We start from the raw sequence: 22159 nt of genomic DNA, 5'->3' as shown, positions 1-22159 counted from the left end.
CCTCTCAGACTGCCTCATCCACCAGGGTGCAGAAAGCAGAAGCAAGAAGAACTACAACACTGCAGCCTGCGGAACAGAAACCGTAATCATAGAAAGTTAGACAAAATGAGACAGCAGAAGAATATGTTTCCAGAAGGAAAAAGATAAAACCCCAGAAGAACAACTAAGTGAAGAGGAGATAGGCAATCTAACCAAAAAAGAATTCAGAGAAATGATAGTAAAGATGTTCCAAGATCTCAGAAAAAGAATGGCAGCACAGATCAAGAAGACACAAGAAATATTTAACAAAGACGTAGAAGAACTAAAGAACAAACAAATAGAGATGAACAATACAATTACTGAAATGAAAAATACACTAGAAGGAATCAATAGCAGAGTAACGGAGGCAGAAAACCGATAAGTGACCTGGAAGAAAGAATGGTGGAAATCACTGCCATGGAACAGAATAAAGAAAAAAGAATGAAAAGAAATGAAGACAGTCTAAGAGACCTCTGGGACAACATTAAATGCACCAACGTTTACATTATAGGGGTCCCAGAGAAGAAGGAGAGAGAGAAAGGACCTGAGAAAATATGTGAATAGACAATAGCTGCAAACTTCTCTAACATGGGGAAGGAAATAGGCACCCAAGTCCAGGAAGCATGGAGAGTCCCTGGCAGGATAAACCCAAGGAGGAACATGCCGAGACACAGAGTAATCAAAATGACAAAAACTAAAGACAAAGAAAAAATATTAAAAGTAACAAGAGAAAAGCAACAAATAACACACAAGGGAACTCCCACAAGTTTATCAGCTGATTGCTCAGCAGCAACTCTGCAGGCCAGAAGGGAGTGGCATGATATATTTAAAGTGATGAAAGGAAAGAGCCTACAAACAAGAATACTCTACCCAGCAAGGCTCTCATTAAGATTAGACGGGGAGGGACTTCCCTGGTGGTCCAGTGGTTAAGACTTTGCCTTCCAATGCAGGGGTTGCAGGTTCAATCCCTGGTCGGGGAGCTAAGATCCCACATGCCTTGGGGCCAAAAAACCAAAACAAAAAGCAGAAGCAATTTTGTAACAAATCCAATAAAGACTTTAAAAATGGTCCACATCAAAAAAAAAAATCTTAAAAAAAAAGATTCAATGGCTAAATCAAAAGCTTTACAGATAAGTAAAAACTAAGAGAATTCAGCACCACCAGACCAGCTTTACAAGAAATACTAAGGGAACTTCTCTAGGCAGAAAAGAAAAGGCCACAACTAGAAACAAGAAAATTATGAATGTGAAAGCTCACCGGTAAAGGCAAACATACAGTAAAGGTAAGAAATCATCCACACACAAGTATGTATCAAAATCAGCATTCATGAGAAGAGGAGACTACAGATGCAGGATGCTGGAAATGCATTTGAAATTAAGAGACCAGCAACTCGTTTATATATAGACTGCTATATCAAAACCTCATGGGAATCGCAAACCAAAAATCTACAATAGATACACACACACACACACACACACAAAAGAAAGCAATCCAAACATGAAACTAAAGATAATCATCAAATCACAAGAGAACAAATGAGGAAGGGAACAAAAAGAAATCCACAGAAGGAAATCCAAAACAGTTAACAAAATGGCAACAAGAATATACTTATTGATAATTACCTTAAATGTAAATGGATTAAATGCTCCAACCAAAAGACACAGACTGGCTGAATGGATACAAAAACAAGACACGGATATACGCTGTGTACAAGAGATCCACTTCAGATCTAGGGACACATACAGACTGACAGTGAGGGGATGGAAAAAGGTATTCCATGCAAATGGAAATCAAAAGAAAACTGGAGTAGCAATACTCATATCAGACAAAATAGGCTTTAAAATAAAGACTTAAAAGAGACAAAAAAGGACACCACATAATGATCAAGGGATAAATCCGAGAAGGAGATATAACAGTTGTAAATATATATGCACCCGACATAGGAGGCCCTCAATATATAAGGCAAATGTTAACAGCCATAAGTGGAGAAAGTGACAGTAACATAACAATAGTAGGGGACTTTAACACCCCACTTACATCAATGGACAGATCATCCAGACAGAAAATCAATAAGAAAACACAGGCCTTAAATGACACATTAGATCAGATGGACTTATTTGATATTTACAGAACATTCCATCCAAAAGCAGTAGAATACAGTCTTCTCAAGTGCACATGGAACATTCTCAGGATACGTCACATGCTGGTCCATGAAACAAGGCTTGGTAAATTTAAGGAAATTGAAATCATATCAAGCCTCTTTTCAGACCACAATGTTATGACAATTAGAAATCAATTACAAGAAAAAAAACCTGTACAAAACATAAACACGTGGAGGCTAAACAATATATTACCAAACAACCAATGGATCACTGAAGAAATCAAAGAGGAAATTAAAAAATACCTACAGACAAATGACAACAAAAACACAATGATCCAAAACCTATGGGACACAGCAAAAGCAGTTCTAAGAGGGAAGTTTGTAGCAATACAGTCTTACCTCAGGAAACAAGAAAAATCTCAAACGAATAACCTAACCTTACAACTAAAGCAACTAGAGAAAGAAGAACAAACAAAACCCAAAGTTAGAAGAAGAAAAGAAATCATAAAGATGAGAGAGAAATAAGTGAAATAGAGACAAAGAAAACAATAGAAAAGATCAATGAAACTAAAAGCTGGTTCTTTGAAAAGATTAACAAAATTGATAAACCTTTAGCTAGACTCATCAAGATAAAAAGGGAGAGGCTCAAATCAATAAAATTAGTAATGAAAAAGAAGTTACAACAGACTTCAGAAATACAAAGGATAATAAGAGACTACTATAAGCAACTATATGTCAATAAAATGGACAACCTAGAAGAAATGGACAAATTCTTAGAAAGGTACAATCTCCCAAGACCGAACCAGGAAGAAATAGAAAATATGAACAGACCAGTCACAAGTACTGAAATTGAACCCGTGATTTAAAACCTTCTAACAAACAAAAGTCCAGGGCCACATGGCTTCACAGGCAAATTCTATCAAACATTTAGAGACGAGCTAACACCTATCCTTCTCAAAGTCTTCCAAAATACAGCAGAGGGAGGAACACTCCCAAACTCTTTCTACGAGGCCACCATCACCCTGATACTAAGACCAGACAAAGATACCACAAAAAAAGAAAATTACAGGCCAATATCACCAATGAACATAAACGCAAAAATTCTCAGCAAGATACTAGCAAAACAAATCCGACAATACATTAAAAGCATCATTCACCATGATCAAGTGGGATTTATCTCACAGATGAAAGGACTTTTCAATACCTGCAAATCATTCAGTGTGATACACCACATCAACAGACTGAAGAATAAAAACCTTATGATCATCTCAATAGATGCAGAAAAAGCTTTTGACTAAATTCAATACCCATTTATTATAGAAACTTTCCAGATAGTGGGAATAGAGGGAACATAATAAAGGCCATATATGACAAGACACAGTTAACATCATTCTCAACGGTGAAAAGCTGAAAGCATTTCCTCTAAGATCAGGAAGAAGACAAGATGTCCACTCTCACCAGTTTTATTCAACATAGTTTTGGAACTCCTGGTCACAGCAGAGAACAAAAAGAAATAAAGGAATCCAAATTGGAAAAGTAGGAGTAAAACCATCACTGTTTGCAGATGACATTATACATAGAAAATCCTAAAAATGCTACCAGAAAACTACTAGAGCTCATCAATGAATTTGGTAAAGTTGCAGGATACAAAATTAATACACAGAAATCTCTTACATTCCTATACACTAAAAATGAAAGATCAGAAGAGAAATTAAAGAAACAACCCATTTACCATCACATCAAAACAAATAAAATACTTAGGACTAAACCTACCTAAGGAGGCAAAGACCTGCACTCTGAAAACTATAAGACACTGATGAAAGAAATCAAAGATGACACAAACAGATGGAAAGGTATACCATATTCTTGGTTTGGAAGAATCAATATTTTCAAAATGACTATAATAACCAAGGCAATGTACAGATTCAGTGCAATCCCTATCAAATTACCAATGGCATTTTTTCACAGATCTAAAACAAAAAACTTTTTAATTTGCATGGAAACACAAAAGACCCTTAACAGCCAAAACAGTCCTGAGAAAGAAAAATGGAGCTGGAAGAATCAGGCTCCCTGAATTTGGACTATACTACAAAGCTGCAGTCATCAAAACGGTATGCTACTGGCACAAAAACAGAAATATAGATCAATGAAACCAGATATAAAGCCCAGAAATAAACCCACACACCTAAGGTCAATTAATCGATGACAAAGGATGCAAGAATATAAAATGGAGAAAAGACAGTCTCTTCAACAAATGGTGCTGGGAAAACTGGACAACTATATGCAAAAGAATGAAATTAAAACATCCTTTAACACCATGCACAAAAATAAACTCAAAATGGATTAAAGACCCAAGTGTAAGGACAGATACTATAAAACTCTTAGAAGAAAACATAGGCAGAACACTCTTTGACATAAATCGCAGCAATATCTTTTTCAATCCATCTCCTAGAGTAATGGAAATAAAACCAAAAACAAATGTGACCTAATTAAACTCAAACCTTTTGCACAGCAAAAGAAACCATAAACAAAATGAAAAGACAACCACTGAATGGGAGAAAATATTTGCAAATGATGCAACTGACAAGAGATTAGTCTCCAAAATCTACAAACAGCTGATGCAGCTCAATTTCCAAAAACAAACAAGCAAGCAAACAACCAGACAACTCAATCAAAAAATGAGCAAAAGATTAAACAGACATTTCTCCAAAGAAGACATACAGATGGCCAAAAGGCACATGAAAAGATGCTCAACACTGCTAATTATTAGAGAAATGGAAATCAAAACTACAATGAGGTAAAACCTCACCCCCATCAGAATGGCCATCATCAAAAAGTCTAAAAACAATAAATGCTGGAGAAGGCATGGAGAAAAGGGAACGCTCCTACACTGCTGGTGGGAATGTAAATTTGTACAACCACTATGCAGAACTACATGGAGGTTCTTTGAAAAAATAAAAATAGAGCTACCATATGATCCAGCCATCCTACTCCTGGGTATATATGTGGAGAAAACCATAATTCGAAAAGATACATGCACCCCAATGTTCACTGCAGCACTATTTATGATAGCCAAGAAAGGGAAGAGACCTAAATATCCTCTGACAGAGGAATGGATAAAGAAGATGTGGTACATATATACAGTGGAATATTACTCGGCCATAAGAAAGAATGAAATGGTGCCATTTGCAGCAACATGAGTGGACCTAGAGATTATCATCCTAAATGCAGTAAGTCAAACAGAGAAAGACAAACACCATATGATATCACTTTTATGCAGAATCTAAAAAAGAATGACACAAATGAACTCATTTCCAGAACAGAAAGAGGCTCAGAGACTTAGAAAACAAACTTTCCCCTTTCCAAAGGGGAAAGGCCGTGGGAGAGGAGGGATAAATCAGGAGTTTGGGACTGACATATACACACTACTATATATAAAATAGATAATAAACAAGGACCTACTATATAGCACATGGAACTCTACTAAATATTCTGTAATAACCTATATGGGAAAAGAATCTGACAAAGAATGGATATATGTATTAGTATAACTGAATCACTTTGCTGTACACCTGAAACTAATAGAACATTGTAAATCAACTACACTCCAGTATAAAATAAAAATTAAATTAAAAAAAGAAACACCAAAAGATTTAAACTGGGCCACTATTTTACACCATATACAAAAATCAATTGCAAATGGATTAAAAACTTCAATGTAAGACCTGAAACCACAAAACTAGAAGGAAAGCTAGGCAGTAAGCTTCTTGCCATCACTCTTAATGATGACTTTTTGGACTTGACACCAAAAGCAAAGGCAACAAAATAAAAAAGAAGTGGTACTACATTAAACTAAAAAGCTTGTGAACAGCAAAGGAAGCCATCAACAAATCAAAAGACAGCCTACGGAATAGGAGAATATTTTTGCAAATCATGTATCAGATAAGGGGTTCATATCCAAAATATGCATGTAAAGATCTCATATAACTCAATAGCCAAAAAAAAAAAAAAAAAAGAAACAAAAAAAACCCAAAAAATAAAAGACAAAACAAAACAAAAACCAATTTAAAAAACGGGCAGAGACTCTGAAGAGTCATTTTTCTAAAGGGGACATACAAATGGCCAACAGGCATACAAAAAGATGCTCAACATCACTAATCATCAGGGAATTGCAAATCAAAACCACAGTGAGATATCACCTCACACCTGTCAGAATGGTTACCATCAAAAAACCAAGAAGTAACAAGTGTTGGCAAGAATGTGAAAAAAGGGAATGCTTGCGCACTGTTGGTGGGAACGTATCAATAAACTGGAGCAGCCACTGTGGTAAACAGTATGGAGGTTCCTCAAAAAACTAAAAATAGAGCTACCATATCATCCAGCAATTCCACCTCTGGGCATTTATCTGAAGAAAACAAAAACACTAACTTGAAAAGGTATCTGTACCCCCATGTTCACTGCAGCATTATTTATAATAGCCAAGGTGTGGAAACAATGTAAATGTCCATCAAAGAATGAATGAATAAAGAAAATGTGGTGTGTGTGTGTACACACCACACACACACACACACACACACAATGGAATATTATTCAGCCATAAAAAGAAGGAAATCCTGCCGTTTGTGACAACATGAATGGATCTCCTGAGGGCATTATGCTAAGTGAAATAAATCAGACAGAGAAAGACAAACACAATCTGATCTCACTTATATGTGGAATCTAAAACAAACAAACAAAATCAGAGTTCATAAATACAGAGAACATTGGTGGTTGCCAGAGGCAGGGTGTGGGAGGTGGGTGGGAAATATGGGTGAAAGGGGTCAAAAAGCACAAACTCTACAAGCAACTAAATGCCAATAAAACGGACAACCTGGAAGAAATGGACAAATGCTTAGAAAAGCACAACCTTCCGAGACTGAAAGAGAAAGAAATAGAAAATATAAACAGACCAATCACAAGCACTGAAATTGAAACTGTGATTAAAAATCTTCCAACAAACAAAAGCCCAGGACCAGATGGCTTCACAGGCGAATTCTATCAAACATTTAGAGAAGAGCTAATAACACCTATCCTTCTCAAACTCTTCCAAAATATAACAGAGGGAGGAACACTCCCAAACTCATTCTACGAGGCCACCATCACCCTGACATCAAAACCAGACAAAGATGCCACAAAGAAAGAAAACTATAGGCCAATATCATCGATGAACATAGATGCAAAAATCCTCAACAAAATACTAGCAAACAGAATTCAACAGCACATTAAAAGGATCATACACCATGATCAAATGGGGTTTATCCCAGGAATGCAAGGATTCTTCAATATACGCAAATCAATCAATGTAATAAACTATATTAACAAACTGAAGGAGAAAACCCATATGATCATCTCAATAGATGCAGAAAAAGCTTTTGACAAAATTCAGCACCCATTTATGATAAAACCCCTACAGAGAGTAGGCATAGAGGGAACTTACCTCAACATAACAAAGGCCATATATGACAAACCCACAGCCAACATCGTTCTCAATGGTGAAAAACTGAAACCATTTCCTCTAAGATCAGGAACAAGACAAGGTTGTCCACTCTCACCACTATTATTCAACATAGTTTTGGAAGTTTTAGCCACAGCAATCAGAGAAGAAAAAGCAATAAAAGAATACAAATCAGAAAAGAAGAAGTAAAACTGTCACTATTCGCAGATGACATGATACTATATATAGAGAATCCTAAAGATGCTACCAGAAAACTACTAGAACTAATCAATGAATTTGGTAAAGTAGCAGGATAGAAAATCAATGCACAGAAATCTCTTGCATTCCTATACACTAACGATGAAAAGCCTGAAAGAGAAATTAAGGAAACACTCCCATATACCACTGCAAAAAAAAAGAATAAAATACCTAGGAATAAACCTACCTAAGGAGACAAAAGACCTGTATGCAGAAAACTATAAGACACTGATGAAAGAAATTAAAGATGATACAAACAGAGGAGAGATATATCATGTTCTTGGGTTGGAAGAATCAACATTGTGAAAATGACTATACTACCCAAAGCAATCTACAGATTCAATGCAATCGCTATCAAACTACCAATGGCATTTTTCACAGAACTAGAACAAAAAATTTCACAATTTGTATGGAAACACAAAAGACCCTGAATAGCCAAAGCAATCTTGAGAAAGGAAAACGGAGCTGGAGGAATCAGGCTCCCTGACTTCAGACTATACTACAAAGCTACAGTAATCAAGACAGTATGGTACTGGCACAAAAACAGAAATATAGATCAATGGAACAGGATAGAAAGTCCAGAGCACATATGGTCACCTTATTTTTGATAAAGGAGGCAAGAATATACAATGGAGAAAAGACAGCCTCTTCAATAAGTGGTGCTGGGACAACTGGACAGCTACATGGAAAAGAACGAAATTAGAACACTCTCTAACACTATACACAAAAATAAACTCAAAATGGATTAAAGACCTTAATGTAAGGCCAGACACTATAAAACTCTTAGAGGAAAACATAGGCAGAACACTCTATGACATAAATCACAGCAAGATCCTTTTTGACACACCTCCTAGACAAATGGAAATAAAAACAAAAACAAATGGGACCTAATGAAACTTAAAAGCTTTTGCACAGCAAAGGAAACCATAAACAAGACGAAAAGACAACCCTCAGGATGGGAGAAAACATTTTCCAATGAAGCAAATGACAAAAGATTAATCTCCAAAATTTACAAGCAGTTCATGCAGCTCAATATCAAAAAAACAAATAACCCAATCCAAAAATGGGCAGAAGACCTAAACAGACATTTCTCCAAAGAAGATATACAGATTGCCAACAAACACATGAAAGGATGCTCAACATCACTACTCATTAGAGAAATGCAAATCAAAACCACGATGAGGTATCACCTCACACCAGTCAGAATGGCCATCATCAAAATATCTACAAACAATAAATGCTGGAGAGGGCATGGAGAAAAGGGAACCCTCTTGCACTGTTGGTGGGAATGTAAGTTGATACAGCCACTATGGAGAACAGTATGGAGGTTCCTTAAAAAACTAAAAATAGAATTACCATATGACCCAGCAATCCCACTACTGGGCATATACCCTGAGAAAACCATAATTCAAAAAGAGTCATGTACCACAATGTTCATTGCAGCTCTATTTACAATAGCCAGGACATGGAAGCAACCTAAGTGTCCATCGACAGATGAATGGATAAAGAAGATGTAGCACATATATACAATGGAATATTACTCAGCCATAAAAAGAAACGAAATTGAGTTATTTGTAGTGAGGTGGAGGGACCTAGAGTATGTCATACAGAGTGAAGTAAGTCAGAAAAAGAAAAATAAATACCGTATGCTAACACACATATATGGAATCTAAAAAAAGAAAGGTTCTGAAGAACCTAGGGGCAGGACAGGAATAAAGATGCAGATGTAGAGAATGGACTTGAAGACATGGGGAGGGGGGAAGAGTAAGCTGGGACGAAGTGAGAGAGTGGCATGGACATATATATACTACCAAATGTAAAATAGCTAGCTAGTGGGAAGCAGCCCCATAGCACAGGGATATCAGCTTGGTGCTTTGTGATCACCTAGAGGGGTGGGATAGGGAGGGTGGGAGGGAGACGCAAGAGGGAGGAGATATGGGGATATATATATATATATGTGTGTGTGTCTGTGTGTGTGTGTGTGTGTGTATATATATATATATATATATATATATATATATATATATAGCTATAGCTGATTCACTTTGTTATAAAGCAGAAACACACCACTGTAAAGCAATTATACTCCAATAAAGATGTCAAAAAAAAAAAAAAGGACAAACTTACAGCTCTAAAGTAAGTGTCATGGGGGTGTAATATACAGCATGGTGACTATCTTTAATAATACAGTACTGCATATTTGAAAGTTGCTAAAGGAGTAGATTTTAAAAGTTCTCATCACAGGAAAAAAATTTTTGTAACTATGAATGGTGATGGATGTTAACTAGACCTATTGTGGTGATCGTTTTGCCACATATATTGATACAAATATTGAATCACTATGTTGTACACCTGAAACTAATATAATGTTATATGTAATTATATCTCAATAAAAAGTAACTCGTATTGGGGCAATTTAAAAAAAAGAAATTCTTCCATCCAGATGGTTTTGCATCAAAAGCTTTAAATGGGCAGCCAGCAAGGGGAGGGGTGACTGGTCCTTTCTTGGGAGCATGTCTTCCACTCAAGGGGCTGAACCTTGAGTAAGAGGCTGGCAAATATCTCTGGGGGAGGAGTAAGGTCCAGTGAGACCATCCCTCCATGAACATCTCCTCGGGAACCTCCTCTGAGCTGTCAGTTGACATTTGTGTGCTCTGAGCTGTTCCACAGCTGCCAGCCACTGAGCCTGGAAGCTTCTGGCTCTGAGACCAGGAAAGTCCCCACCCCAGAAGATGGGAAGGGATGAGAAAAATCCAAGATGATCAGGACAAGGCCACATGAACACAGGTGTCCTGAGGGACAGGGGTGCCCTGTGAATGGGTCCTGTTGTTGGTTCCTTCCTCCCAACTGGAGAGTGGCTGAGAATAGCTAGGTACACCTAACAGTCTCTGTCTCTTCCTGGTCATTTACACAGATTTTGGACCGGTAATCCAAGCTGACAGACACTGTCTTACTCATCCTGTTGGGCTTCCAGATGCATCAGACACTTTGTTTTCAGGAACAGACATGCCCTCTGAATTCAACCTGGCTTTGATCATGTTGAAAATGAGAGGGCTTCCCCTTGGCTCAGTTTAACTGAAGACAAGGGAAAGAGATGGCCTAGAACCTTGGTGAGTGACATGGCAAAGCTGGCACAGGTCAGGCAGTGAGCACACCAACCCACCTAATGGCTATGGCAGGTTGAGAGCCCCTTCCTGCTGGAGGCTGTGTATCCAGGTGGTGAAGACCACATGCTGAGGCCTGGCCTTGGTGCTTACCAGCTGTGTGACTTTGGGCAAGTAACACAGACTCTCAGTAAAGTGGGGATGATAAGTGTACTTAGCACTGAGTTCTCCAGCATTTAGTTGTGAGGATTACATCAGATAACATGGGTAAAGCACTTGACAAAGAGCTTGATACAAAGTGAGGGCTTCATAAATACAGCCACTGTTGCTGCTGCTGCTGGTGTGCTGTCATTAGCATTGAAAAGCTTCCTCATTCCTGAAGATGGCAGAGTAGAAGGACTCAAGCTCACCTTCTCTCATGAAAGTACCCAAAGCACAACTAACTGCTGAACAACTATCAACAAAAGACTCAAACCTACCAAAAAAGACATTTTACATCCAAAGTAGAACTCACAACAAAATGGTAGAAGGGGTGGTTTCATGATATAATCAAATCCCATACTCGTCGGTGGGTGACCCACAAACGGGAAAATAATTATATCACACAGACTCTCCCACAGGAGTGAGAGTTCTGAGCCCCGCTTTCAGGCTCCTCAGCCTGGAGGTCTGGCATTGGGAGGGGGAGCCCCCAGAGCATTTGGCTTTGAAGGCCAGTGGGGCGTGAATGCAGGAGTTCCACAGTACTGGGGGAAACAGAGACTCCATTCTTGGAGGGCACACACAAGGTTTCACATGTACTGGGAACCAGGGCAAAGCAGTGACTCCACAGGAGCCTGAGGCAGACATACTTGCGGGTCTTGGAGGGCCTCCTGGGGAGGTGGAGGTTGTCTGTGGCTCACTGTGGGGGCAAGGACACTGGGGGTAGAAACCTCAGTGAATATTCACTGGTGTGAGCTCTGCCGGAAGTCACCATTTTGGCTTCAAGACCTGGGCCCACCCAACACCCTGCAGGCTCCAGTGTTGGGACGTCTCAGGCCAAACAACCAACAGGGTGAGAACACAGCCACACCCATCAGCAGACAGGCTGCCTAGAGTCATCCTGATCCTACAGCTGCCTGCTAAACACACACCTTGACATGGCCCTGCTCACCAGAGGGACAAGATCCAGCTCCACCAACTAGTGGGCAGGCACCAGCCACTTCCACCAGGAAGCCTGCACAAGCCCCTGGACCAACCTCACCCATCAGGGGGCAGACACCAGTAGCTAGAGGAGCTACGATCCTACAGCCTGAGGAATGGAGGCCACAAACACAGAAAGTTAAACAAAATGAGATGGCAGAGGAATATGTTCCAGATGAAGGAACAAGATGAAACTTTGGAAGACCAACTAAGTGAAATGGAGATAGGCAATCTTCTTGAAAAAGAATTCAGAGTAATGATAGTAAAGATATCAAAGATCTCGGAAGAAGAATGGAGGCACAGACTGAGAAGATACAAGAAATGTTTAACAACGAGCTAGAACATTTAAAGAACAAACAGAGATGTACAATAGAATAACTGAAATGAATAATACACTAGGAAGAATCAATAGCAAAATAAATGAGGCAGAAGAGCAATAAATGAGCCAGAAGACAGAGGGGTGGAAATCACCACTATGCAACAGAATTTAAAAAAAGAATGAAAAGAAATAAGGACAGTCTCAGAGACCCCTGGTACAACATTAAATGCACCAACATTCACATTATAGGGATCCCAGAAGGAGAAGAGAGAGAGAAAGGGCCTGAGAAAATATTTGAAGAGATAATACCTGAAAACTTCCCTAACATGGGAAAGGAAATATTCACTCAAGTCCAGGATATGCAGAGTCCCATACGGGATAAATCCAAGGAGGAACACACCGAGACACATAGTAATCAAACTGACAAAAATTAAAGACAAAGAAAAAATATTAAAAGCAACAAGAGAAAAGCAACAAATAACATGCAAGGGAACTCCCATAAGGATATCAGATGATTTTTCAGCATGAACTCTGCAGGCCAGGAGCGAGTGGAATGATATATTTAACGTGATGAAAGGGAAAAACTACAACCAAGAATACTCTACCCAGCAAGGTTCTCATTCAGATTCAATGGAGAGATCAAAACCTTTACAAATAAGCAAAAGCTAAGAGAATTCAGCACCACGAAACCAGCTTTACAACAAATGCTAAAGGAACTTCTCTAGACAGAAAAGAAAAGGCCACAACTAGAAACAAGAAAATTATAAATAGGAAAGCTCTCTGGTAAAAGCAAACATACAGGAAAGGTAGGAAATCATCCACACACAAATATGATATCAAAACCAGCATTCATGAGAAGAGGAGAGTACAGATGCAGCATATAGGAAATGCAATGAAAATTAAGAGAGCAGTAACTTGAGATAATCTTGTATATATATAGACTGCTATATCAAAACTTCATGGGAACTGCAAACCAAAAATCTACAATAGATACACACACACAAAAGAAAACAATCTAAACAAGAGAACAAGAGAACAATCTCACAAGAGAACAAAAGAGGAAGGGGAGAAAAAAGACCTACAGAAACAAATCCAAAACAGTTAACAAAATGGCAATACGAACATACTTATAAATAATTACCTTAAATGTAAATGTATTAAATGCTCCAACCAAAAGACACAGACTGGCTGAATGGATACAAAAACAAGACCCGGATATATGCTGCGTACAAGAGATCCACTTCAGATCTAGGGACACACACAGACTGACATTGAGGGGATGGAAAAAGGTATTCCATGCAAATGGAAATCAAAAGAAAGCTAGAGGAGCAATATTCACATCAGACAAAATAGACTTTAAAATAAAGACTGTTACAACAAGAGACAAAGAAGGATACTACATAACGATCAAGGGATCAATCCAAGAAGAATATATAACAATATATAACAATTGTAAATATGTAAATATATGCACCCAACATAGGAGCACCAAATATATATGGCAAATACTAACAGCCATTAAAGGAGAAATCTACAGTAACACAGTAATAGTGGGAGACTATAACACCCCACTTACATCAATGGACATATCATCCAGACAGAAGATCAATAAGGAAACAGGCCTTAAATGACACATTAGACCAGATGGACTTAATTGATATTTATAAAACATTCCGTCCCATAGCACCAGAATACACATTCTTCTCAAGTGCATGTGGAACATTCTCCAGGATAGATCACATCTTGGGCCACAATCAAGCCTTGGTAAATTTAAGAAAACTGAAATCACATCAAGCATCTTTTCTGACCACAGTGGTACGAGATTAGAAATCAACTACAAGAAAAAAAAACTGTAAAAAGAACACAAACACATGGAGGCTAAACAATATGTTACTAATCAACCAACGGATCACTGAAGAAATCAAAGAGGGAATCAGAAAATACTTACAGACAAATGACAACAAAAACACAATGATCCAAAACCTATGGGACGCAGCAAAAGCAGTTCTAAGAGGGAAGTTTGGAGCAATACAACCTTACCTCAGGAAACAAGAAAAATCTCAAATGAATAACCTAACCTTATAACTAAAGCAACTAGAGAAAGAAGAACAAACAAAACCCAAAGTTAATAGAAATCATAAAGATCAGAGCAGAAATAAATGAAATAGACATGAAGAAAACAATAGAAAAGATCGATGAAACTAAAAGCTGGTTCTTTGAAAAGATAAACAAAATTGATAAACCTTTAGCCAGACTCATCAAGAAAGAAAAGAGAGGGCTGAAAACAATAAAATTTGAAATGAAGAAGGGAAGTTACAACAGACACCACAGAAATACAAAGGATCATAAGAGACTACCACAAGCAACTATATGGCAATAAGATGGACAAGCTAGAAGAAATGGACAAATTCTTAGAAAGGTATAATCTCCCAAGACTGAACTAGGAAGAAATAGAAAATATGAACAAACCAATCATAAGTATTGGAATTGAAACTGTGATTTTAAAACATCCAACAAGGGACTTCCCTGGTGGTCCAGTGGTTAAAGAATTCACCTTCCAATGCAGGGGACACGGGTTTGATCCCTGGTTGGGGAACTAAGGTCCCACATACCACGGGGCAACTAAGCCCACATGCCACAAATACTGAGCTTGCACGACTCAATGAGAGAGTCCACGTGCTGCAAAATACAGAGCCCACGCGTTCCGGAGCCTGCATGCTACAGCTACAGAGCCCACATGCCCTGGAGCCCACGTGCCACAACTAGAGAGAGAAAACCTGCATGTCACAACTATAGAGAAGCCTGCGTGCTACAACTAGAGAGAAGCCCGTGCACCACAACTAGAGAGAAGCCTGAGCGCTGCAATGAAAACCCCGTGACTCAACGAAAGATCCCACATGCTGCAACTAAGGTCTAACACAGCCAAAAACATTAAGAAAATATATAAATTTTAAAAAAAATCCAACAAAGAAAAGTCCAGGATCAGGCTTCACAGGAGAATTCTATCAAACATTTAGAGAAGAGTTAACACCTATCCTTCTGAAACTCTTCCAAAAACTGCAGAGGAAGGAACACTCCCAAGCTCATTGTATAAGCCTACCATCAGCCTGATACCAAAACCAGACAAAGATACCACAGAAAAAGAAAATTATAGGCCAACATCACTGACGAACATGGACACAGAAATCCTCAACAGAATACTAGTGAACCGAATCCAACAATACATTAAAAGGATCATATACCATGATCAAGTGGGAGTTATCCCAGGGATGCAAGGATTTTTCAATATCCGCAAATCAATCAGTGTGATACACCACATTAAGAAATTGAAGAATAAAAACCATATGATAATCTCAATAGATGCAGAAAAAGCTTTTGATAAAATTCAACACCCATGGGGACTTCCCTGGTGGCACAGTGGTTAAGAATCCACCTGCCAGTGTAGGGGACATGGGTTCGATCCCTGGTCTGGGAAGATCCCACATGCTGCGGAGCAACTAAGCCCGTGCGCCACAACTACTGAGCCTGCGCTCTAGAGCCCGCAAGCCACAACTACTGAAGTCTGCACACCTAGAGCCCGTGCTCTGCAACGAGAAGCCACCGCAATGAGAAGCCCGCGCACCGCAACAAAGAGTAGCCCCCTCTTGCCACTAGAGAAAGCCCACACGCAGCAATGAAGACCCAATGCAGCCAAAAACAAAAAACAAAAAACAAAAAACACCTAATGAGTACTGTGACGCTCCTAAAGAAGGTTACGGTATGCAGCACCCCCAAATTAAAAAAAAAAAAATTCAACACCCATTTATGATAAAAAAAACTCTCCAGGGACTTCCCTGGTGGTCCAGCGGGTAAGACGCCGTGGTCCCAACGTAGGGGACTGGGGTTCAATCCCTGGTCGGGGAACTAGATCCCACACTCATGCTGCAATTAAGTTTTCATGCTGCAGCTAAGAGTCTGCATGCTGCAACTAAGAAGTCTGCATTCCACAACTAAGAAGGTCCCACACGCTGCAACTAAAAAGATCCCACATGCTGCAACGAAGATCCCATGTGCCACAACTAAGACCCAGTGCAGCCAAAATAAATAAATTAATAATGAAATAAATAAAATAAATATTAAAAAAAACCTCTCCAGAAAGTGGGCATAGAGGGAACCTACCTCAACATAATGAAGACCATATATGACAAACCCACAGCTAACAACATTCTCTCAGTGAAAAGCTGAAAGTGTTTCCTCTAAGATCAGGAACAAGACAAGGGTGCCCACTCTCACCACTTTTACTCAACATAGTTTTGGAAGTCTTAGCCATGGTAATCAGAGAAGAAAAAGAAATAAATGGAATCCAAATTGGAAAAGGAGAAGTAAAACTGTCACTGTTTGCAAATGACATGATACTCTACACAGAAAATCCTAAAGATGCTACCAGAAAACTACTAGAGCTCATCAGTGAATTCGGTAAAGTTGCAGGATACAAAATTAATACACAGAAATCTGTTGCATTCCTATACACTAAAGTTCCTATACAAAGGAAGTTCAGATAGAGAAATTAAAGAAACAATCCCATCTACCATCGCGTCAAAAAGAAGAAAATACCTAGGAATAAACCTCCCTAAGGAGAAAAAAGACCTGTACTCTGAAAACTATACAGACACTGATCAAGGAAATCGAAGATGACAGAAACTGATGGAAAGATCCACCATGTTCTTGGATTAGAAGAATCAATATTATCAAAATGCCTATACTACCCATGGCAATCTATAGATTCAATGCAATCCCTATCAAACTACCGAAGACATTTGTCACAGAACAACGACAAAAATTTAAAAATTTGTATGGAAACACAAAAGACTCTGAATAGCCAAGGCAATCCTGAGAAAGAAAACTGAAGCTGGAGGAATCAGGTTCCCTGACTTCAGACTATACCATAAAGTTACAGTCATCAAAACAGTATGGTTCTGGCACAAAAACAGAAATATAGACCAATGGAACAGGATAGAAAACCCAGAAATAAACCCATGCACCTAAGGTCAATTAATCTATGACAAAGGATGCAAGAATATACAATGGAGAAAAGACAGTCTCTTCAACAAATGGTGCTGGGAAAACTGGACAGCTACATGTAAAAGAATGAAATTAGAACACTCCCTAACACCATACACAAAGATAAATTCAACATGGGTCAAAGACCTAAACGTAAGGTCAGACACTATAAAACTCTTAGAGGAAAACGTAGGCAGAACACTCTTTGACATAAATTACAGCAATATCCTTTTGGATCCACCTCCTAGAGTAATGAAAATAAAAACAAAAATAAGCAAATGTGACCTAATTAGACTAAAGAACTTTTGCACAGCAAAGGAAACGATAAACAAAATGAAAACACAACCTGCAGAATGGGAGAAAATATTTGTAAATGAAGCCACTGAGAAGGGATTAACCTTCCAAATATACAGACAGCTCATGCAGCTCTATATTAAAAAAAAAAAAAAAAAAAACCCAAACAACCCAATCAAAAATGGGCAGAATATCAGATAGACATTTCTCCAAAGAAGACATACAGATGGCCAAAAAGCACTTGAAAAGGTGCTCAACATCTCTAATTATTAGAGAAATTCAAATCAAAACTACAATCAGGGGGCTTCCCTGGTGGCGCAGAGGTTAAGAATCTGCCTGCCAATGCAGGGGACACGGGTTCGAGCCCTGGTCTGGGAAGATCCCACATGCTGTGGAGCAGCTAGGCCTGTGAGCCACAACTACTGAGCCCACATGCCACAAATACTGAAGCCCGTGTGCCTAGAGCCCATGCTCCACAACAAGAGAAGCCACTGCAATGAGAAGCCCACATGCCGCAATGAAGAGTAACCCCTGCTTGCTGCAACTAGAAAAAGCCCGCATGCAGCAATGAAGACCCAATGCAGCCAAAAATAAAATAAATAAATAAATTTAAAAAACAAAAAAAACAAAACTACAATCAGGTATCACCTCACACCAGTTAGAATGGCCATCAAAAAGCCTACAAACAATAAATGCTGGGGAGGGTGTGGAGAAAAGGGAACCCTCCTACACTGTTGGTGGGACTGTAAATTGATGCAGCCACTATGGAGAACAGAATGGGGGATCCTTAAAAAACTAAAAGTAGAGCTCCCATATGATCCAGCAATCCTACTCCTTGCCATCTATCTGGAGAAAACCATAATTCAAAAAGATACATGCACCCCTGTGTTCACTGCAGAATTATTTACAATGGCCAAGACATGAAGCAACCTAAATATCCATCAACAGAAGAATGGATAAAGAAGATGTGGTACATATATACAATGGAATACTCCTCAGCCATAAACAAGAATGCAATAATGCCATTTGTAGCAACACGGATGGACCTAGAGATTATCATACTAAGTGAAGTAAGTCAGACAGAAAGACAAATATCATATGTTATCACTTATATGTGGAATCTAAAAAATGATACAAATGAACTTATTTACAAAATAGAAACAGACTCACAGACTTCAAAAACATACTCATGGTTACCAAAGGGGAAAGGTGATAGGGGGAGGGATAAATTAGGAGTTTGGGATTAACAGATATATACCAGTATATATAAAATAGATAATCAACAAGGACCTACTGTATAGCACAGGGAACTCTACTCAATATTCTGTAATAACCTATATGGGAAAAGAATCTGACAAAGAATGGATACATATATTTGTATAACTAAATCACTTTGCTGTATACCTGAAACTAACACAACATTGTAAGTCAACTATACTCCAATATAAAGTAAAAATTAAATTAAAACAAAGTATTGAAGAGCTAAAAAAAAAAGGAACTATGTGTGGACAATTTCACTCTGATATTTTTAGAAACTAAAGCAAAAGGGAAAATCTACTGTCATTTGATTTTCATTTTTCAACAACAGAACAAAAGGACACGGAAAAGTTTGTAAAAATGGTTATTTTTCTCCCTTGGCTTAAATGTCCCCCCTGTAAAATAAAGACATTAGGCAAGGTAAAAAAAAAAAAAAAAGCTTCTTCATTCCCCAAACTAAAAGCTATCTTTTGAGGGTCAGAGAAACTATGCCCCAGAGAGTTTAGGGGACTTGAGCAACACTGCACCACAAGCAGGGCCAAAGCAGCAGCAGTGCCCATGAGCTCTGACTCACAGGCCAGTTCCCTAGCCACAGGGGCACAGCACTTTTCCTGGGCACCAAGAAGTGTCCTGGGCCTGCTGAGTGGCAGAGAGCCACCTCGGAAGGCCAGGGGCAGGGGCTCACCGATCAGGGTCATCGCTGAAGAAGTAGTTGACTTCCCCGAAGGTGCCCACGTCATTGTCTGTTGCCTGCAAAGGTAAGAAAAAGAAGTCATTACTGCCAGAACCAGCCGAGGCTCCCAATCTCAGCAGGAAATGTCCACAGCAAACCCGTGCTTCCCCCACACAACTCCTCAGGCCCAGGCCGAATTTTCTAGAGCCATGCTGTTCAATAAGGTTTTCACCAGTCACAAACGGCGATTTAAATTAATACTGGAGCACACAGTTCCGGAGGATCAGTCTTCTACCTAAATCTCTAACTATGAGAAACCACCCCTCCTGGACTCATGTCAGACATTCTCTGTAGATGCTCAGAGGGCTTGGGGGAGAGACCCTAGACCTGTGGCTTGGGGTCATAACTTGTAGGTTTACAAAATACCTCAAACAAAAGTGGGGGTGGGTTCAACCATCTGGTGGCCTCCTCCGGTGACTCTCCTCCAGTCCCCAAAGCCTTCAAGTCAGATGTGGTACCTAGTGGGGGAGGCCTCTTGGGTGGATTTCTGGTGTTCCCCCTTCTTTAACCCTGGGAATAACCCACTGCATGTATCAAGCAGACTGTCATCTGGTTGGCAACCTCTTCTGCTGGAAACCGTCTGCTGCCCACCCCGACCCATCTTCTTTGGCATCCCTCTCTGCTCGAACAAGTGGTCCAAGTGGGACCTAGTCCTGTGACCTCAGGGACTAGGCTGGGAGTGGTCCCTGACTGCAGCAGGGGCCTATTAGAATCCTTCCCTGGGATTCTTCTTATTGTTGCTGGGGATAAAAGCTTTCCTCTGGGGAAGTGAAGCTGGGACGATGTGAAGTGGGAGTTGCTGGATGTGTAGGGAGGATGAAGAGAGGGGCTGATCTTGGTAGTTCTAGAGTCCTGAATCTGACATCCCTTCCCACCTCAGTTTGGTTTGTGAGTCCAACAAGATCTCTTTTATCCAGGCTGGCCCAAGTTGGCTTTCTATCACCTACAGTCAAAAGAGGCTGGAGCGAGAGTGGCCTGCCTTGTGCCTGATGATGATGGCAACAATGGTGACCACTGCCAGCCTGCACTCTCATATATTTTACATTGTCAAAGGGCATCCAGGTTTATTAAGACCTCATTTTATCCTCACAACTGTCACAACATGATGAGGAAGACACACATTTCTACCCATCACACAGATCACAAAACTGAGGCCCAGACCACAGTGAGGTCTGGTGTAACCCTGGCACCACTCTAGGTCATGAGCAGGTTCAAGCAGAGTGGGGCAGAACCTGAGATCCCTATTCCCATCCCAGGGTGCCTTCCTTTAGGCCACCTACGTGGGGCCCCTCTCCATCCCCTCCCTTGTCCAGGACAATGGTAGTTATAGTAGAGGCTTGGCTTTTGCGGCTGGAACCTCTGGGCTTCTGCACTGTCGCTGGCATGGTTACATTCCACAGTGCAGACTAAGTGACACCATTCATGCATTCATTCAATAGTTACTTAGTAAGCATGTACTCTGTGCCAGGCACTGTGACCTCTGCTCCCTCCCTGGCCATGCCCTAGAGCTGGGCAAACTGCTACCTGCCACCAGAAGCCTGGAGGGAAAGGCCTTGGGCTGACCTTAGGGTCATCTGTTTTACACTCAGGGTTTCTCTAAGATCACAGCTGGATAAAGGTTCTGCTGCTAAAAATACGTTTCAATACCTATTTTTGTTTATTTTTATTTTTTAGCTTTGAGGTATAATTGACAAAAATTATTTTATAACTTTATTATACAATAAATTATGATAATATATTATATTGAGGTATAATTGACAATGGAAAAGATTCCCACTATTGAGTTAATTAACCACCCATCACCTCACAGATTTACCCTTTTGTTCCTTGTCTGGTGAGAATACTTAAGTTCTACTTTCTCAGCAAATTTCAATGGTACGGTACAGTGTTATCAACTATAGTCACCATGTTATACATTAGATCCTCAGACCTTATTCATCTTATAACAAAGTTTGTACCCGTTGATCAGCCTCTCCCTATTTCCCCCTGCTCAATACCTTGGTACTAAATATTTTTTGAGGTTCCTTTTAAAGTTCTTGGATTCTGTGAAATCTATTCCATTCTGTGTTCTTTACAATAAACCCGAATTTCAAGAAAACGCCAACTTGTGTTCAGTATATTGAATTCAGGAAGGCAGAGAAGTAAATGATATATTCCAAATGATTTAAATGAAAAAAAGTGTTTATACCCAAAGGGTTAAGATCTCAGTTTTCCAGAAAACTTGGTTATCCAGAAGGAAGCCAATTCCAGGGGCTGTGGGCAGCCTGCTTTTAAGGACAGGCTCTTGTACCCACTGTTCCATTCAGTGTCCCCACTGTGTTCAGCAGACTGTGTGTGTGGACCTCTGTCTTCTCACCGCCCTGGCCAGGCTCCAAGAGCATCA

General features: G+C 39.6%; 1 protein-coding gene across 1 annotated transcript in view; it reads right to left on the bottom strand.

Moving 5' to 3' along the window:
- Positions 1-22159, bottom strand: part of CDH23 (cadherin related 23) — a 398173-nt gene that overhangs the window by 142551 nt on the left and 233463 nt on the right. Inside the window, exon 14 of the mRNA XM_068547762.1 lies at positions 19729-19793. Coding sequence (XP_068403863.1) covers positions 19729-19793 — 65 coding nt within the window. The remainder of the gene's footprint in view (positions 1-19728; positions 19794-22159) is intronic.

Source organism: Eschrichtius robustus, chromosome 7 (assembly GCF_028021215.1).
Source record: "Eschrichtius robustus isolate mEscRob2 chromosome 7, mEscRob2.pri, whole genome shotgun sequence".
Classification (NCBI taxonomy): domain Eukaryota; kingdom Metazoa; phylum Chordata; class Mammalia; order Artiodactyla; family Eschrichtiidae; genus Eschrichtius; species Eschrichtius robustus.
This window is presented reverse-complemented; position numbering and strand designations above follow the sequence as displayed.